The sequence below is a fragment of the Trichechus manatus genome, unplaced genomic scaffold (assembly GCF_000243295.1).
Source record: "Trichechus manatus latirostris isolate Lorelei unplaced genomic scaffold, TriManLat1.0 scaffold00118, whole genome shotgun sequence".
Classification (NCBI taxonomy): domain Eukaryota; kingdom Metazoa; phylum Chordata; class Mammalia; order Sirenia; family Trichechidae; genus Trichechus; species Trichechus manatus.
Window position 1 is genome coordinate 4,941,696 of NW_004444054.1, and position 15,800 is coordinate 4,957,495.

The 15,800-nt window shown below is 36.1% G+C and overlaps 1 protein-coding gene across 2 annotated transcripts in view; it reads left to right on the top strand.

The window, feature by feature from the left end:
• The window catches only part of PCCA (propionyl-CoA carboxylase subunit alpha), a 472,769-nt gene that overhangs the window by 208,734 nt on the left and 248,235 nt on the right, over nt 1-15,800 (top strand). For both annotated transcript variants that reach the window (XM_004384162.1, XM_023738522.1), the window contains one exon: nt 2,833-2,983. In XM_004384162.1, coding sequence (XP_004384219.1) covers nt 2,833-2,983 — 151 coding nt within the window. The remainder of the gene's footprint in view (nt 1-2,832; nt 2,984-15,800) is intronic.

Here is a 15,800-nt window from a genome sequence, read left to right on the forward strand (position 1 = left end):
GCACAGGTTTTGTCAACCAGTTATTACTGAAATGTCATCTACTCCTACATCCATAAGGTGGAAGGTTAATGCAGAACTTCATAATAGATAAAAAATTCAAAACATCTTAGTTATCTAGTGCTGCTGTAACAGAAGTACCACAAGTGAATGGCTTCAACAAACAGAAGTTTATTCTGTCACAGTCTAGTAGGCTAGAAGTCCAAATTCAGGGCATCAGCTCCCGGGAAAGGATTTCTCTCTGTCAGTTCTGGAGGAAGGTCCTTGTCATCAGTCTTCCCTCGACTAGGAACTTCTCAGTGTAGGGACCCCGACTCCAAAAAATGTGCTATTTTCCTGGCTCTTGTTTCTTGGTGGTATGAGGTCCCCCCGTCTCTCTGCTCATCCCTCTCTACGATATCTCAAGAGATTGGCTTAAGTGTAGATTACTCTTGTAGATTACGTTCACATAACTGCTGCCAATCTCATCTCATCAACATCATAGAGAAGGATTTACAACACATAGGGAGATCACATCAGACAACAAAATGGTGGACAGTCATAGAACACTGGGAATCATGACCCAGCCAAACTGACAGATATTTTTGGGGGACATAATTCAATCCATGACAACATCTCAACCCATTGATTGATCCTGATATGACAGAAAGAAAGACAATAGGAAGTACACTTCACCACCTATAAAGTATTCTTGCCCCCCCCATCTATAATATATATATTTCCAATATGAATCTATTCAAGGCTATAGATCTAACTGATGATTTGTAAGAAATGGAAATATAATATGAATGTTAAAAGACACTGTGGGAATGTATGCAGCCAAACACTGAATGTGAGGAATGAGACAGGAAAATGGCCAGTTCTTGGCCAAAAAAAAAGGGGGAGGGGGGTAGAGGAGGAGGCATTTCAGAATAAAAGATCTTAAAGATAAAAAAAAAAAAAAAAAAACAGTCAAATGCAGTGTCTGGACCTTATTTGGATCCCAGTTCAAACAAATCTAAAGATATTTATGAGATAATCAGGAAAATTTGAATACTGATTGGATATTACATGCTATTAAGGAGTTCTTGATAAATTGTAAGTGTGGTATGTTCCAAAGGAATACTTACCTTGTTAATAGCGATACAAATGAAATGATATCTAATTCGGGATATGCTTTAAAATGAAAAAAAAAAGAAAAAGATGGGCCTAGTTTAAAAAAAGTGGCCATATAGCATAGATAAAGCAAGATTGCCTGTATATTAATAGTTGTTAAATATGAGACACAGATACACAGGAGTTTGTTTTAGTTTCTGCTATAACAGAAATACCACACGTTGGTGGCTTTAAGAACAAAAATGTATTTTCTCATGGTCCTGGAAGCTAAAAATTTAAGCCAGAGTCTTGGCAGTGTCAATTTCTTCCTTGTAGGTGGTCCCCAGCATTCTCTGGTACCTTGGCTTGTAGACAGTCCTCACACGGCCTCTGTTCATCTCACCCCTACCCCGGTGTTCATATTCATGTGTCTAATTTGATCTTTTATAAGTCAGAAGTGATTAAGTTTAGAACACACCCTACTTGGGTGTTGTTATGGATTGAATTGTGCCCTCCAAAATATATGTTGGAAATGAGTTTTCTTTGTTATGTTAATGAGGCAGTATTAGTGTGGGGTGTGCCTTAAGTCAGTATCTTTTGAGATATTAAAAAAAACAGATTGAGCAAGCAAGCAAGCAGAAATGGGGGAAGATAGATGCCCTGCGACTTGAAGCCCTCACCAAGGAGCCAAAGACAGAAGCTGAAGAGACAAGGAGCTTCCCCCAGAGCCAACAGAGAGAGAAAGTCTTCCCCTAGACTCGGAACCCTGATTTGGACTTCTAACCTCTGAAACTGTGAGAAAACAAATCTGTTTGTTGAAGCTACCCGCTTGTGGTATTTCTGTTATACAAAAAAAAAAAAAAAAGGAAACCAAACCCACTGCTGTCGAGTCGGCTCCGACTCATAGCAACCCTATAGGACAGAGTAGAAGCTGCCCCATAGGGTTTCCAAGGAGCGTCTGGTGGATTCAAACTGCCGACCTTTTGGTTAGCAGCCGAACTATTAACCACTGTGCCACCAGGTCTCAGATATTTCTATTATAGCACCACTCAATAACTAAGACAGGTATCATCTAATTAACATAACAGAGAAAACTATTTCCAAACAGGAGTTCATCCTCAGGTATAGGGATTAGGATTCTAACACATATTTTGGTAAGGGGGACTAAATTTAATCCATAACAGAGTTCTTTATGCTATTCCATAATTTAAAAAAATTACAAAATGTCATCTAAATCTTATTAGAGAGTGGTTTTAATCCAGAAGTAGGAAACTAGTTATTATTTTTTTCTTTCTTAGAAGCTCACTTGCATAGAAGCAAAATGCAGAAATAATTTGATATTATTCTTTCTAGGGTTCATTGGAAACATTTCTGCTTTACTTGCCTGCTGGAAGGTGATTTAGTGTTTTGAAACACAAGTTTTTAGAATTTATTAGCTGTATATTTTATTTTCTAAGAATTAATTTTTCTCACAATGTTAGCTTGAAAGAATTCTGAATATATATGTTAAATTTCACTAGTTGACAAGTAGTTCTATTTTTTATAAACGGATTGAAGTTGTATAATGTGGAAAATTCAAATGTTAGTTTTATATAAAAACTGAAGTTGATTTATTTAAACGTGCTTAGTTAATGTTGTAAAATCTTAAATTGATACAGATGACCTACATCTGAGTAAACTTAAAAAAAAAAAGTCGATATAGTCTGCACAAATGATAATTTTTGTTCAAGGCATAGAAAAATACTCTTTCTGTATCTGTAGTATTTTTTTGGATCCTGAGACTCGAAGAGCAATGGGAGAACAAGCTGTAGCTCTTGCCAAAGCAGTGAAGTATTCCTCTGCTGGAACTGTAGAATTCCTCATGGACTCACAGAAGAATTTCTACTTCCTAGAAATGAATACGAGACTCCAGGTAACAAAAACTCTGTTCTATTCCTCTCCGCGCCACTAGGCTTTCCCCTTCCTCACCTCTTCTTTTTCTTTTATAAAAATTAAAACCAACTTCACAAACTGTTAAATAAAGTTATTTATGCTTCTGCTAATATGTCTGTTAGGAGCGACAAGTTTCACTATAATTTAAAGTAGCCCTTCTACTTTGTTACTTTTAGTATACCATATTGGAAATGCCACGGTTTTTTCTTGACTCACTCCTGATGAACTGTTCTAGACAGGGCTCGTGTGCCATTTACCTAAACCACTCTAGATATTATAAAGAGGAAGGGAATAAGTGCTTACAAAATGTTTGGAAGGGATGGAGGAAAGATACCTAGGCTGAACTTTCAGGAATGACTCCCCGAACTGTACCGCCTATCTGGGCTGCCAGAGCAACTGCTGTCTCTGCCACAAGTTTGAAATTGAGAAATCAAGGTGACTGCCACTGGAACTAGTGACTTTAGGAACATACTCATTATTCTAATCAAGGTCTCAGGAAGCCACTGGGGCTGAAACTAGTGGCTTTATTACCTTCGTTTTTCTTCTATTTAAATTGTGAACTATAAATACCGGTATACAACAGTATGTAGAACACAAATGCGTAATTGAGCAAAATTATTATAAAGCAAAAAACCAGGTAAGCATTAACTAGGTCAAGAAGTAAAATATTGCCATCACTTCACACCCTCAACCCCCAAATTTCTTCCTCTTATCACTTATTCCCTCACATCTTCCCTAGGGCTGTCTACTAACCTGAGTGGATTGTAAGCACCTCCTTGCATTTCTGTATGGTTTTTCCTTTGAATTATGGGCACCTAAGCAGTGGAAATGGACTGATATTGGCCATTTTGAATTGGATTATATGGTCTACTGTGCCGGGAATGACACATTGAAGAGGAACGGTGTTACATTCATCGTCAAAAAGCGCATTTCAATAGCTATCCTGAAGTACAACGCTTAATGTGACCAGCTAATATGACCATTATTCAAATTCATGCACCAACCACTAATCTCAAAGATGAAGAAACTGAACATGTTTACCAACTTCTGCAGCCTGAAATTGATCAAATATGCAATCAAGATACATTGATAATTACTGGTGATTGGAGTGCCAAAGTTGGAAACAAAGAAGAAGGATTGGTAGTTGGAAAATATGGCCTTGGTAGTAGAAATGATGACGGAGATCGCATCATAGAATTTTGCAAGACCAATGACTTCTTCATTGCAAATACCTTTTTTCAGCAACATAAATGGTGACTATACACATGGCCCTCACCAGATGGAATACACAGGAATCAAATCTCAACTACATCTGTGGAAAGAGTCAATGGAAAAGCTCAGTATCATCAGTCAAAAAAGGCCAGGTGCCAACCACTTACATGCAAGTTCAAGTTGAAGGTGAAGAAAATTAAAACAAGTCCATGGGAGCCAAAATACAATCCTCAGTATATCCCACCTGAATTTCGGGACCATCTCAAGAATAGATTTGACGCACTGAACACTAATGACCGAAGACCAGACAAGTTGTGAGATGACATCAAGGACATCACACATGAAGAAAGCAGAAGATCATTAAAAAGACAGGAAAGAAAGAAAAAATCAAAATGGTTGTCAGAAGAGACTCTGAAACTTGCTGTTGAACATAGAGTAGCTAAAGCAAAAGGAAAAAATGATGAAGTAAAAGACCTGAGCAGAAGATTTCAAAAGATGACTCGAGAAGATAAAGTAAGGTATTGTAATGAAGTGTACAAAGACCTGGAGTTAGAAAATCAAAAGGGAACAACACACTTGGCATTTCTCAAGCTGAAAGAACTGAAGAAAAAATTGAAGCCTCGAGTTGCAATATTGAAGGATTCTATGGGCAAAATATTGAACGATGCAAGAAGCCTCAATAGAAGGTGGAAGGAATACACAGTCACTGTACCAAAAAGAATTGGTTGACATTCAGCCATTTCAAGAGGTAGCATATGATCAAGGACCTTTGGTATTGAAGGAAGAAGTCCCAAGCTGCACTGAAGGCACTGGGGAAAAACAAGACTCCAGGAATTGACGAATACCAACTGAGATGTTTCAGCAAACTGACGCAGTGCTGGAAGTGCTCACTCGTCTATGCCATGAAATTTGGAAGACAGCTACCTGGCCAACCAACTGGAAGAGATCCATATTTGTACCCATTTCAAAGAAAGGTGATCCAACAGAATGCAGAAATTATTGAACAATATCATTAATACCACGCACAAGTAAAATTTTGCTGAAGATCATTGAAAAGTTGTTGCAGCAGTATATGGGCAGGAAACTGCTAGAAATTTAAGCCGGATTCAGAAGAGGATGTGGAACCAGGGATATCATTGCTGATGTCATATGGATCCTGGTTGAAAGCAGAGAATACCAGAAAGATGTTTACCTGTGTTTTATTGACTATGCAAAGGCATTTGATGGTGTGGATCATAACAAATTATGGATAACATTGCAAAGAATGGGAATTCCAGAACACTTAATTGTGTTCATGAGAAACTTGTATGTAGATCAAGAGGCAGTTGATCGAACTAAACAAGGGGATACTACGTGGTTTAAAATCAAGAAAGGTGTACGTCAGGGTTGTATCCTTTAACCATACTTATTCAGTCTGTATGCTGAGCAGATAATCCGAGAAGCTGGACAATATGAAGAGAAACTGGACATCCGTATTGGAGGAAGACTCATTAACAACCTGCGATATGCAGTTGGCACAACCTTGCTTGCAGAAAATGACGAGGACTTGAAGCACTTACTGACGAAGATCAAAGACCAGAGCCTTCAGTATGGATTATACCTCAACATAAAGAAAACAAGAATCCACACAACTGGACCAATAAGCAATATCATGATAAATGGAGAAAAGATTGAATTCATCAAGGATTTCATTTTACTTGGATCCACAACCAGTGCCCATGGAAGCGGCAGTCAAGAAATCAAATGATGTATTGTATTGGGCGACTGTAGTGCAAAAAACCTCTTCAAAGTGTTAAAAAGCAAAAATGTCACCTTGACGACTAAGGTGTGCCTGAACCAAGCCATGGTTTTTTCATTCTCCTTGTATGTGTGTGAAAGCTGGGCATTGAATAAGGAAGATCAAAGAAGAACTGATGCCTTTGAATTATGGTGGTGGCCAGGAATTTTGAATATACTATGGACTGCAAGAAGAATGGACAAATCTGTCTTGGAAGTACAGCCAGAATTCTCCTTAGAAGCAAGGGTGGTGAGACTTCATCTTATGTACTTTGGACATGTTATCAGGAGGGACCAGTCCCTAGAGACAGACATCATGCTTGGTAAGTTAGAGTATCAACAAAAAAGAGGAAGACCTTCAATGAAATGGATTGACACAGTGGCCGCAACAATGGGCTCAAACACAGCAACAATTGTGAGGATGGTGTAGGACTGGGCAGTATTTTGTTCTGTTATACATAGAGTCACTGTGAGTCAGAACCAAGTACACAACACCTGACAGTACAACAGTAAAGCAATATAATTGGAGCACAGTACTACTCTGACACACTTAGGTTCAGAACAAGTCAGTCAACTCGACAGCAACTTTTTTTTATAGATAATGTAGTTAGTTTGTCCTGTTTTTTATTTTTTAAAACTTGATGTTAATGTAATCATGTAGTATATATTATTTTGTGCCTGGCTTCTTCTCTCAGCATATGTATTTTAATGTGATAGTCAACCATGTCATGTCATGTAACTGTGGTATAAATCTCCTTTGAAGAAAATGCCACTATTTATTTTTCTATTCTATTTCTGTGGACATGTAGTTTTCAATTTTATGTGCTTCAAAAAACACAACTGGTCTGTACAGACAAAAAGTAAATTAATGGTTGCAAAGTGCTTGGAGGGAATGGATTTATTGGGAGGTGACAGTTAAGGGTTACAGAATTTCTTTGTAGGGTGATGAAAATGTTCTAAAATTGATTACATGATGGTTGCACCACTCTGAATTTAGTAAAAGACATTGAATGGTTCATTTTAATTGGGTGGATTGTATAGTATTGGAAGTATATCTTAATAAAGCTGTTAAGAGAAAACAGCATGGTACACAAGTACACACTTTTGTCTAGAGTGATTGGCAAACTTTTTCTTTAAAGAACCAGGTAGTAAATATTTTAGGCTTTGTAAGACACATTCTTTTTTTTTTTTAACAACTCTTTGAATATGTAAAACCCAATTTAGCTTATAAATTGTATAAAAACAGGCCATGGGAGAGGAAGTACTGTAATTTTTGCTTCTTTCATTACTAATGAGGCTGTGTATCTTGTTTTGTCATTGGATTGCTGTTTTGGGAAGTGCCTGTTCAAGTTTCAAATCTTTTGTCCATTGTTACATTAGGTTCAGTCTCTTATTCCTATTGATTTGTAGAAGTTTTTAATATTTTCTGAGTACCAATATGTTGTCTAATGTTTATGGCAGATATTTTCTAACGTTCTAATTTGTATTTTTCCCCCATTACCTTGACGTTATGAAGCTAGTCCTTTATATTCTAATAGCTTTATATTTTTACCTTTCATGGTTAGGTCTATAATCCCAGTTAAAAATAATTTCTTTAATTAAAATAGTTTTAAAAAAATTTAGTGATGTGAAATTTATATAACATAAAATTAACCATTTTAAAGTGAACAATTCAGTTACATTTAATACATTCACCCTATTGTGCAACCACCACTTAAACATCCCCAATGGAAACCCCCTCTCCTATACATGTCTTCTCCCTGCTTTATGTTGTTATCACACATTACATCTTTATACATTGTGTGCACATTAACATAGATTCATAATTATTTTTACATGCATTTGTCTTTAAAATCATGGAGAAAATAAAAAGAGGACTTACCAAAAATACAGTAGTACTGGCTTTTATATTTACCTACGTAGGTTTTTTTGCCAGTTGTGCCCTCCCCACCTCAATGTTTTTGTAAACGCAGCTTGGTAATTTTTTACAGGAACATGTAAAACAAATCAGCATAGCCACACTTACGAAAATACCTCATGGGGGAGGGTACAGTTGGCAAAAAAAAAAAAAACCAAAAACATAAAACTCATACTTTGTTTACATAAAAGTATGGTGGTTTCCTTTACTGGAGATATTTCTTTCTTTCCATGGCTTCAAGTTGCTGCCTGGTGTTCTTTTATTTGAACCTGAAGGACTCCCTTTAGCATTACTTGTAGGGCAGGTCTACTGGCAACGAATTCCCTAAGTTTTTGATTATCTAGGAATGTCTTAACTTCTTCATATTTTGTAGGGTAGTTTTGCCAGATTTAGAATTCTTAGTTGGCAGTTTTTTCTTTCAGCGCTTTAAGTATGTCAACCATTAGTTTCCGGCCTCCATCGTTTTTGGTGAGAAATTGGCTTTTAATCTTATTGAGGAGGACTTGTATGTGATGAGTTGATTCTCTCTTGCTGCTTTCAGGATTCTCTCTTTGTCTTTGACTTTTGACAAGTTAAGTATAAGATGTCTTTGTGTACATCTGTTCCAGTGTTTTTTACTTGGAATTTGTAGATTCGTATCTTCTATCAAATTTGTGAAGTTTTCGGTCATTATTTCTTCAAATATACTTTCTGCCCTTTTCTTCTCTTTAATAAAATAATTTTTTGTGTTATTTTGTAACAAATTGAAAAACCAATAAAAAAATAAAAATAATTCTACTCACAGGCTACTGGTCATAACTAGTAATGTATATACCTCTGTCTTTTCTATTCATATGTATTTTTTCATCAAAATGAGATTATGCTATACATTTTCATGGATTTTATAAGTTTCTATTTTTGTATCAATACATTTTTATCTCATCTAGTATCTAGTCTTTAATTCGAAAGGCTCTTTAGACCTGATTTCCCCAAGCCACATTATAATAGGGTCACATATCTAGTTACTATATGTATCCTTTGAGTCTCTCTTAATCTAAAACAGTCCCCTTTTTATTAGAATGAGCAAGGTGACCCTAGTGGGCTTATTAGCCCATGGAGTGAGGCAGTAGCGTTGAGCTTGGCAGCCCATGGTGTGAGGTGGAGGCAGTGGGTTTGCCAGCCCATGGAATGAGGCAGTGGTGTTGGGCTTGGCAACCCTTGGAGCAAGGTGGAGGCAGTGGGCTTGGCAGCCTACAGAGCGAGACAGAGGCAGTGGGTTTGCCAGCCTACGGAGCAAGAGCTGAGTGCCTTCATGCAGGAGGCTTGCTGACAGAGTGCAGGGAAAGGGCCTGAGTGTGCCCCATGCAGGGGTTGCCTCAGAGGGTCCTGTGCAGGGGTCTTTGTACAGCATAGTGGAGCTGGATGCCTCCAGGCAGGAGGTTTGCCAGCGGAACTAAAAGAACTGTAACGCTTGTTCAGGGCAAGAGAGGCCTGAGTGTGTCCCGTGCAGGGCTTGCACACCTCCCCCCCTCCCTGCAGTGGGGGTCCGTGTAGCATGGTGGGAATTGGACACAGAGGCTCAGTGGCAGAGGCTTGGGATATCCTATACAAGGGTCTTCCCACCAGTGAGGCAATGCCCAATGTGGCCCAGCAGCTGAGCAGAAGTCTCGGGCAGTGTGTTGGTAGCCAGAGGCAGCAGTGACGTGAACATAGCATCTGACCTGAACCGCGGTACACCTGCCCAGTGACACTGGAATAGACATGAGTAATTTCAGAAAGGGTAAGCATTTCCCCTTTGAGAATCTGTTGTTATTGTTTACTGTTTGCTTTCTATAAGTAATAATAATGGCTTCCACTTTGCCAACACTATGTAAGTATCCCTTGTGTCTGGCTTGATCACAGATGAATGTAGCACTCATAGAGTGGTTGATACCAGTAGCTGTATGTGCCTCCTTCCTAGAAGTTTGAGACACAGACTGTCTGCATGTGCAATGCAGATAGACAGACGCGTACATATAAGATTTTTAACAATGAATTAAATTTCTTTAATAGATATAGGACTTTTCAGGTTGTTTAGTTGTTCTTGTGTGAGTTTTGTTAGTTTGTGACTTTCAATAAATTGATCAATTTTATCTAAGTTGTTTAATTTATGGGCATAGAGTTGTTTCTTCTCTTATCCTTTTAATGTCTGCAAGGTCTTTCTGTAGTAATATCCCCTCTTTTATCCATGATACTGTTAATTGTTTTCTTTTTTTGGCCATCCAGCTAGAGATTTATGAATGTCATTGATCTTTTCAAAGAACCTACTTTTGGTTTTATTGATTTTCTCTCTGTTTTTCTGTTTTCAATTTTATTGATTTCTGATTTTTTCTTTATTATTCCTTCATGTTGATTTGGGTTTCATTTGTTCTTTTTCTGGTGTCTTAAGGTAGAAGTTTAGATCATTTATTTGAGAACTTTATTTTAAAGTTAGAAGGTTTAAAGCTATACATTTTCTTCTGCGTACTTTAGCTACATCCCGCAAATTTTAATATTAATTTTTTTTATTCAAATCAAAATATTTTCTAATTTTTCTTGAGACTTCTTCTTAGATCATGTGCTTATTTAGAAGTTTGCTGTTTAATTTTCAAGTATTTGGAGATTTTCCTATTATCATTCTTCTGTTTCTAGTTTCATTTCTTTCTGACAAGAAAACATATTTTTGTATTAATTTCTTATAAGTTTGTTAAGTTTTATTTTATTTCTCAGAATATGGCCTGTCTTGTAAATATTTCATGTGAGCTTGAAAAGAATTTTCTTTTTGGGTGGAGTGTTTTATAAGTGTCATTTAAGGCAAGTTGCTTGATAGTATTGTTCACATGTTCCTATCCTTACTCATTTTTCATGTTTATCTGAGAGAGGAGTGCTGAAAGCTTCGTCTGTAATTGTAGGTTTGTCTATTTGTACATTCAGTTCTATCGGTTTTTGTTTCATGTATTTTGAAGCTCTTTGGTTAGGTGCACAAACATTTAGAAGTTTCATGGTCTTCCTAATGAATTGACCACTTTATCATTGTAATATACTTATTTATAGCTCTCAGTATTCCTTTTTTCTGAATTCTGCCCTGTCACATGTTAATATAGCTAGTCCTGCTTCATTTTAAATAGTGTTTATGTATTATATTTGGTCATATCATTTTGCTTTTAACCTTTCTATATCTTTGTAATTAAAGTGGGTATCTTACAGATTGCTTATTATACTTAGGTCTTTTTTTCCCTCACCCAGTCTGGCCATCTTTGTCTTTTCATTGGTGAGTTTAGACCGCTCCCATTTAATATAATTATTGTTATGGTTAGATTAAAATCTACCGTATTTTAATTTTTTTTATTTGTTCCATTTCTTTATCTCCCCACCCCCCCGCCTTTTTTAAATTGAATATATGTGTATTTTATTATTCTACCTACTACTGAATTGTTATTTATACCTTAAATAAATTTTGTCATAGGGTTTATAAAATACTTCTTATATAGTTACAATCTTCCTTGAAATAAAGTTATACTCTTTTATGTGTGGGAACCTAATTATATTACCAGTTTCTTGCTCCTATCCTTTTTATTATTGGCGTCATATATTTTACTTTATATATATTATAAACCACAGTATAATACATTGCTACTATATTTGCTTTAGATGGTCAACTATATTTTAGAGCATTTACCAAAAAAGTGAATTTTATATTTACTTTAGTTTTTGCCATTGCCGTTGCTCTTGTTTTGTTTGTGGAGATCCAGGTTTCTGTCTGATGGAATATTCCTTCTGACTGGAGAACTTTCATTAAGTTTCTCATAGTATATGTCTTCTGTTAACAAATTCTTTGTTTTTGTGAAAAAGTCTATTCTCCATTTTTTGAAAATATTTTCATTGAGTATAGAATTTTTGATTGACAATATTCTTTTTTAGCACTTTAAAATGTTTCAGCATAGTTTCTGAATAAAAGTGTATTTTACTTATCACTTTCTTCTATATGTAATGTGTCTTTTTCTTCTGACAGCCTTTAAAATTAAAGTCCCTAGGTAGTGTAAAGGAGGAGCCCTGGTGACCCAGTGGTTAAGCACTCAGCCGCTAACCAAAAGGTCGGCAATTTGAACCCATCAGCCACTCCGTGGGAGAAAGATGTGGCAGTCTGTTTCCATAAAGATCACGGGCCTAGAAACCCTATGGGGCAGTTCTACTCTGTCCTGTAGTGTTGCTATGATTCGGAATCAACTCAACGGCAGCAGGTTTAGTTTTTTGGTTTTCAGGAGGTGTAGACGGTTGTGCTCAACTGCTAGCCTAAAGGTTGGTGGTTCAAATGCACACAGTGGCTCCAGAAGAAAAGTCCTGGCAATCTGTTGCTGTAAAGATTACAGCAAAGAATACACTATAGAGCAGTTCTACTCTGTAACACGTATGGTCACCATGAGTTAGAATTGACTCAGTGGGAACTAACAACAATAACAAGCACAGCTTCTGGCTAGAAGTGTGTTTCAGTTCTTATTTTCTTCCTGTGTGTATAATGTGTCTTTTTTTCTGACAACCTTGAAAATTATTCTGTCTCTTTGGTTTTCAGCAGTTTGAAAACGATACGTCTAGGATTTTGTTGTCGTCGTCATTTGTTTTGCTGGCTGTTTTCTAAGTTTTGGATTTGTGGTTAAATACTTCTTATTTCTTTTGGAAAAGTTTCTCCAAAAGCTCTAATTCTTTCTTCAATGTTCTTCTTTCTCTCTTTTCTCCTTTTCAGAGTACAATTATATGTATGTAAGATCATTTGAAGGAATCCTGGGGGTGCAGTGGTTAAGTACTTGACTGCTAACCAAAAGGTTGACCGTTTGAACCCGCCAGCCGCTCTGAGGGAGAGAGATGTGGCAGTCTGCTTCTATAAAGATTACAGGAAACCCTGCAGGCAGTTCTACTCTGTCCTATAGGGTCACTATGAGTTGGAATTGACTTGATGGCAACATTTTTTTTTTGTTTTGTTTTTTTCAAAGATCGTTTGATGTTGCTCCATCTTTCTTGGATACTCCCCCACTTCCTCCTTGCCCCCCCCCCCCCCATTTCTTTGTGTTTCAGTTTTGGTAATTTCTATTCACCTATATTCAAATTCACTGGTTCTTTCCTAGACTGGGTTGAGTTTACTGTTGACCCCATTAGAGGTAGTCTTCATCTCTGTTACTGTGCTTTTTTCTTTCTAACTTTTCTATTTGATTCTTTCTGTCTGTTAGTTTCTACCTCTGTTGAAATTCTTCATCTGTTTATACATGTGTCCACCTTTTCCATTAGTGTGCTTAACCTATTATTTACAGATATTTTAAATTCGCTGTCTTAGAAGTCCAACATCTGGGTCATTACTGAATCTAGTTATGTTGATTTTTTTTTTTTTGACTCTTGGCAATGGCTTGTTTTTTTCTTGCTTTTTTGTGTCTCACAGATTTTGTTTGAAAGGTGGGCATCATATGTAGGACAGTACAGACTGAAATAAACAGTTCTTTTGCCTGGAAATGGGCTCAGCTTTTCTTCTGTTAGGCCCTTATTAGGCCCTTAGTGTGTTTGTGTGCATATGTGTGGGGGGTTTGAGTCACTCCAGGCAAGAGCTAAGTAGGAGTTGGGATTATTATTATTATTTTTGCCGTAATTATTCTCCATGCACCACTGGGTTGCCAGTGATTTTCTCAATTCCTATTCTACCCTTAGTTTTAGGATTTTTCTCTAATCCTGTGCTTCATAGAAAGTCTGTCTTCATGCTCTTGCCTCTTAGTCAGAGCTGTTGCTTCTTGATGTTTTTCATCCTTTTTGGATTTTTTTTTTTATCTTCCTCCTTCCTTTTGAGTTGTGTTTACTTTATTGTTAAAGTCATCTATTGAGTTTCCAATTTCAATTATTATACATTTCAGTTCTATGAATTTTTTTTTCCAAGTATAATTCAAAGCTTTACAGTATTTCTCATTTCCTATCCAAAATTTAAAGTTTTGCTTTTATTTCTTTGAGCATAGCAAGGTTAGTTGTTTGTAGTGTGTGTTTAGTAATTTCAGTATCTAAAGTCTTAAGACTATTTGTATTATCTGTTATTTATCTTGTGTGACTTATCTTTGACAATATACTGGTTATTTAAAAAAATTGTTTTTATTAATAAATTGAAATCTAGGATGATAGATGCTTTCATCTGCCAAATGCCTGTGTAATATTTTTTGACCACAGTAATCCAAGTTCAGAGTTTGAGTTCCTTGGACTACAGAGGAGATACAAAGCCTCTATTCTACAGAATAGTTGGTTTTATTTCAGTTTACACTCATCTTGAGGTTGCATTCTTCATGGCCTCAATTTAAAGCAGGGGTGATTTATCAATGTTTTCATTTTTGGTGGTTCTTGGTCTTTTTTATTATAATTTTAAATTCTCGATACTACCAAAATTGTAGCTTAGATTCACAGCTGTTTTTTCCTGGAATGGCAAATGCCTTTAGGCTAAAAATAGTGTTAAGTTGTTGGATTTCCATTTTTGTGTTTTTATGTATTGGATTTTGGCTGATAATTCCTTAATGTATTCTTAGCTCTTTATGGTTTTAAAAAGATCTCCCCCACTTCCCACTGTTACCTAGTCCCTGATAACTGTAAACGGAAGTCCTGTATTGATAGCTTTACAGACAAATTATACCTGTAGATTAAATAAATGTGTACCATGCCTCATAACGCCCCCTAAAAACTAATAACTAGATATTAGAATACACCCACCTACTCATCACTTATTGACTATCTCTTTATCTGACATTTTGTATTTATGACAACAGTAAAAAATCTACCCAACTGTTTTGCACGTTAATGACATATGTCTAGCAGTGAGGAAAACCAAGGTGCATTGTGAGAGTAATGTTGGCTGTGATGGTTAAGGTCATGTGCCAGCTTTGCTGAGCCATGATTCTCAGTGGTTTGGCAGTTATGTAATGATATAATTTGACAGTTATGTAATTATGTAGTCATCCTCCATTTTGTGAGCTGATGTGGTCATCCTCCATTTTCACATAATGACCTGATCTTTGGAGCCTAACCATGTTGATAAGTGAGGAGTGAGGGTACTGTTTCAGAAAACTCCCAAATTGACACCCATTCTTGCCAATACAAAAACCATAGAATGATGACCTGTGCCTCACTTTTCTCTTTTAAATCGCATGCATATACATTTAACTGACACAGCTAGAACCTCCAATCACATTTAGAACCTTAGCTGCAAGCAAGTCTGGGAAATAAAGTTTTGAAGATTCTGTCATGTGCAGTATAGGAAGGCCTACTAGAAGGTGTTTAGACTGAAGATCAAGTATATTCACGTCACCAAATTTTTAATCTATAAGTTATATGTAAAAAAAAAGACATTATTGTACTGTATTTATAAAGTATAACTATGAAATAATGTGGCCAATTTTTAGTATGGTAGAAAATTTATATATGGATGTATTTTGAAACCAATATTATTAATATTTGTAGCATTTGTATATGTATTAAGACACTAATTGTGCAAAACTTCTGGTACTTCTTTTTGAAATTTCCTTTAGAACCTGTATTCTATTGTTATGAATGTCTTTAGAAGTGATTGAATTTTGCCTGTTGGAGATTAATTTTATTTTGATTAAAAAATATGTCTAATTAGATAATTAGATGGGAAATAATGTTTTGATTCAAAGGAAGGCTTTATTATGTTATAACGAGAAAAATAGCTTGTAATATAATTCTGAAGGCAATTTGAAGTGACCACAAAAACATTTTATTCCGAAGTTGAAAGACACTAGATTATTTAGTTGGGGAACTCATCAGTATTTATGGACTTAACAACCAGGATCTTTTTTTAGAACACTTTGTTCCTGTGTTCTTTTTTTTTTTTTTTTTTTTTTCATTTGTTTCTGGCTCA